A 4,768-nucleotide genomic window follows, 5' to 3' on the forward strand; every position below is an offset into this window, starting at 1 on the left:
TAGGAATATATTCGGATCAATTTTCTAAGATAACACACTATATTTCATTCATCCAAGAGAAGAAGATCCAAGATGGAAAGGTAATTTTAATATAAAATGCACTATGATTCAGCTCTTTTTTATTAAAACATAATTTATTCTATATTATTGCTATAATAATAAATAAAAAAGGTTCTATTTTTAACAACTACCTTTTAAGTAAGAAAAGAAGACATCGTTATCCCGTAGATTAATATTGATAATTTGAGTGACATATTAAGAAAATTGTACAATATATATTATTATGAATGAAACATTATATAACCAATTATTTTATTGATATCATTTTTATTATTTTACCTGTCTGTCTGTCGATTTATATATTGAATAAATGATATTTCGTCAGGAACTCCGATGTTTAATCACGGGAACTATATCGTCCCGCTGGGACACGTTATTCGGTGGTTGGAAGAGCAAGCTGAGGCCGTGGGCCCGGGTTATGCACCTTCCGAAGTCCTGTACAACGATGACGGGAGCGTTAAAGATATCGCGACGAATGATTCAAACATAAACCGGGTGCGCGGAGCACACCATCGGCTGGCCCTTGGATAAGAACACCTACGGAGGATCCTTTCTGTATCATTTAACGACGAGGTATCCCTGATCGCTGTCGGGTTTGGATTACATCAATCTGTACCTGAGCCCGTACAAGGAATTCCAAAAGTACTGAATATCCAAAGATCGGTAATGCGGTAATGTTCGTTTCTTCGCAGGTTCAAACACCATCCGTTCATAAAGCATCACTTCGAAGACGGCAATAGGATCTCACCAGGGCACCGGCAGTTTTCACAGTATCCCCAATCTCACTTTTCCTGGAGGATGCTTAGTAGTCTTTGCCACGGGTTTTATTACCTTGCCGAAAGTTAGTTAAAAGGATTGTACCTAATGAAAAATTAGAGCATTACACAAAAATAAGTTTTTTTTATTAATGAATTGTTTAAAAGTTCATAAAATAATCACCCAAATGTCATCAAAACACAACTGGAATCTTTTAAAGTCAACTAAAAGCGTACATATAGTGTATAACACAAATTATGTTATGCAACACTTTAAACTCGCAAAATCCTGTCAAACGAAACTTAGGCATCTTCGACGGACTCGAAGATTGTTATTGTCCCGCTGGTGTGTATGAGTTTGTGCCACTCGATTCTGGAGAGGGCCATCCACCGTAAGACGTGCAACATCAAGGACCCCAGCCAGAATAACTGGGTGGTCCCAGAAGGAGGTCGCGGCCCAGCTTACAACGCAATGTAAGGACCAATGAGATTTAACATTTTCCTATATCTTTTTATTTATATTGTATTAGTTAAGAAGATACAATTTTTGTATACAAATAAACTTTATATTGTAGTTCTACCAGTATCGGTGACTAGCTTGATTCATCCCTTGTTTCTTCCTTTAGCTCTTCTCTTTCTTTGAACTGATTCTCGGCCGCTCTGTAATGTTCTGGCCAGTCTTTTGGTTGCTTATTTCCATACATCTGTAAATCAATAATAACCTGACAATGTGCTTATAAGTCAACTGAAATTGTTACCTCACACACGAACTGTAAAACCTTCATCTTTGAGATTTCAATTTCAGCTCGAATCCCCCATTGGAAAGTTTGTATTTTCGTTTTCTCATCAAACTCACAGTGAAGGTAATAATTCTTTATCAAGGTTTCTCTTATATATTCTTTGACTTTACCGAAAAATGGATGCTCAACTTCTACATCAATATCCAAGGACTTCAGGAAACTATAAAGGGATTCTGAAATAATAAATCAACAATATAAAAACAATAAAGGAATGGTATCGTAGAGCTCACTGTCTGATACTGGCGCGTTTGTCATAAATATATGGGATAAAATTAATAGAGTCAGTATCTTGTGAGCAGCATTTGGTACATTTGAACCAGTTTCATAACTAGAAACACATTCTTCCTCTTCATCGGAATAATTTACAGAAGGCAACATACTAATTAAAAAATAATTTTTTTTTTTCATTTTTACATCATCATATTCAGTAAGTGTGTAACCATATACCTAAAAATGTATGCAAAACAATATCAACAACATCCATATAACAATAATAATACCAACATTTTCCAGAACCTTAATTGCTTGTTGTATAACACTATCCACGCATTGGCCCTTTTTGTGAATTACATTTTGATTTAATTCGGATCTGGTATAAAATGAATTTTCGTCAGCTTTAAGAATAATGTACCTGACTACATCATTGATTATATTTTCTGTATTTTGATCCGGTACGTCTGGATCAGTCTGTGATTTGGTTTTTTGAGACCCGCTAACTGATCTTCGCTTCTTCGACATTTTTACGACTTGAAGAACTTTAAAATCGTGTATCAGCTATCTCCATACAGCACTATCAACACAAAAATTTAAATAACTAGCCGCTAGGGATGCAGAAAAAATATCGATATTTTTTTGTCGATATATCGAAATTTTTAGATGATATAATTTCAGAAGATTAAGTACAATTAAAAAAAACTTTCAAATCGGAACTTACTTTTAAACATTTAGTGAATTCTGGTACTTAATTTTAATGGTTTATCAAAAATACCGTTATTCCTTAAGAGTTTTAGAAAAAAATATTTTTTAGGCTAATATTTGACTATGTTTATTTTCAATTAAAAATATACATACATTTTTTTGTAAAATATCGATATATCTTATACTTATTGCAAAAAATATGGATATTTTTTCCTTCGACATATCGATATTTTTTGTGGCCAACATGCCTACTAACCACTACAAAATATGCAAAATCTAATGCACGGCTTGGCTTTTTATTTTAATTCTTAATGTCAGACGAGTATGTTCGATCCCTTTCCTATATAAATTGTAAGAGAGGAAAGGACGGATATAATTGCTTGGAGCAATTAATTTAATATTTGCTTATATTTTACAACCTTAGTATACGCGAGACGGAGATGTACGTATTCCTTCACGTACTAACTTTAAAAAAGAAAAAGAAAAACATTACTGAATACTATTAATATATCTATAATACTTACATTTTAAAGGAAGTGGAGTTACTTTTATATTTGAATGTTCTGAGATGAATTGCTATTTTTAAACAATATACTAAATAAATATAAACAATACAATACAACTTAAACTAAACATGTATTACTATGTGATATATAACATGTATTACAATAACCATGAATTAAAAATGATCGCACAATAACTACTAGAGCTTTTTAAAATAAAATTAATGCTTTATTTATTATCGGACAGAAATATTTTCTAACAAAAACCGAGGGTGTTAGATACACACCAAAAAGTCAATCAAAAGAAATATTACCTATTACTTATTTGTCATTCACAATTTTAATTTTTTACCCTATTACATTAACAATCTTGAAAAATGTCGTTCCAAAGTGTTGCTATATTAATATACAATATATTTTTATTTAGAAGCAAACTACCAAAAAAATCATAAAACTAAATATATTATATATAAATCTAGGAAAGCATAAATTCGGTATACATTTTTGTCAAGGTCGCGCCTAGGACGACAGAGTCAGAACGTTAAAAAGCAGTCGAATGAAACTAGTAGAACCGAAAATAGTAACTAAAAGTACACGACTCAAAAACAGTCGATAGTAAAAAGTAATACAATCAGTCGAACCGAAACTAGCGACTGATTAGCCATAGTTCCCAACGCTAATTATGTTCTAATAAAAAAGTGCATTTCCTTACTGCCCCAACTAAAATTGAATTAGTGTTGGTAACTATCGAATAAAAACAGTCGATTCGACCACTATTTTTTAAGTTAATCATGTTTCTCCCATAATAAAGTTAAGTGAGTAATTTAAAAATGATGTTACTAACATTTGTCTTAAAAATATCTTCAATATATGCCCGAAAATATATTTGATTTATAATAATCATTGAAGTAATTTACGTCTGCATATTAAAGTATACGCAAAATATATCATGAGCTAACACTTACTAACCATTTTCAAATTCCATTTAATAAAACCTAAGTATTGAAACATTTAAAATTTATACATTATAACAAAGGCGTCATAAGTGAGATTATTTTTAAAATTGTAGAATAACAATCAGCGCACCTAAAAGCAAATATACATATATATTCTCTTATTCTTCCCTTTTATATAATAAACATAAATATGGAATATTCAATGAAGTAAAAACTGTTCGTATATTAAAAACTTTTAGTTTAATTTCTTCTAGTAATTTGATATACGTAAAATATTATCATAACAATTAAAATATACAACACTACTGTCTCTGAAGGTGATTTGATCGGTGGTACGAAAATGTTTCAATACATCAAGAATCAAGATTTCAGTTCACCATCAACCATTCCTGCACATTAAAAATACATTATAAACAAAATCAGTTTTAGAGCATTACCTTACCCCACGGTATTTTGATTTTTTTCATATAAAAACCATAAATCTTCACATTAAAAGCACAAATCAAATTAAATGCACTGTTATTCTGTTATTATTAAAGAAACCGAATAATAACGTTAAAAAGCAGCAATAGAACTGACATAACACAAAATAAACCCAATATTTAATTCAAATAAAACCTAGAATAGAGCGGAAAAAACGTTTAGAGTGGGGAGTTGAGAATTAAAGTGATATATGCAACCAATCCTACAAGCTAAAGGAAATGGCGTGAATTTCAATAATAAAAAAATCATGCTAAATGTCAAATCAACAAAATCAAAATACATGCACATTTATA

General features: G+C 31.0%; 1 protein-coding gene across 1 annotated transcript; it reads right to left on the reverse strand.

Moving 5' to 3' along the window:
* Positions 1–1,324: 1,324 nt before the first annotated feature.
* Positions 1,325–2,378, reverse strand: LOC143197577 (non-structural maintenance of chromosomes element 3 homolog). Its single transcript, XM_076406116.1, has 4 exons — positions 2,120–2,378; positions 1,846–2,062; positions 1,574–1,788; positions 1,325–1,519 (listed from the first exon to the last, which is right to left on the reverse strand). The coding sequence occupies exons 1-4, from the start codon at positions 2,351–2,353 to the stop codon at positions 1,409–1,411; spliced, it is 777 nt and encodes a 258-aa protein (XP_076262231.1). The 5' UTR covers positions 2,354–2,378; the 3' UTR covers positions 1,325–1,408.
* Positions 2,379–4,768: the final 2,390 nt, after the last annotated feature.

This window comes from Rhynchophorus ferrugineus, unplaced genomic scaffold (genome assembly GCF_030347505.1).
Source record: "Rhynchophorus ferrugineus isolate W39M unplaced genomic scaffold, kcgeb_rfMv2 rfM5, whole genome shotgun sequence".
Classification (NCBI taxonomy): domain Eukaryota; kingdom Metazoa; phylum Arthropoda; class Insecta; order Coleoptera; family Curculionidae; genus Rhynchophorus; species Rhynchophorus ferrugineus.

Excerpts from the sequence above, each read along its gene's own strand:
- LOC143197577 (XM_076406116.1), bottom strand. The coding sequence starts at position 2,353 with ATGTCGAAGAAGCGAAGATCAGTTAGCGGGTCTCAAAAAACCAAATCA. Across the intron at positions 1,789-1,845 it reads AAACGCGCCAGTATCAGACA|AATCCCTTTATAGTTTCCTG; the intron begins GTGAGCTCTACG and ends TTATTATTTCAG. Across the intron at positions 1,520-1,573 it reads TTTTACAGTTCGTGTGTGAG|ATGTATGGAAATAAGCAACC; the intron begins GTAACAATTTCA and ends ATTGATTTACAG.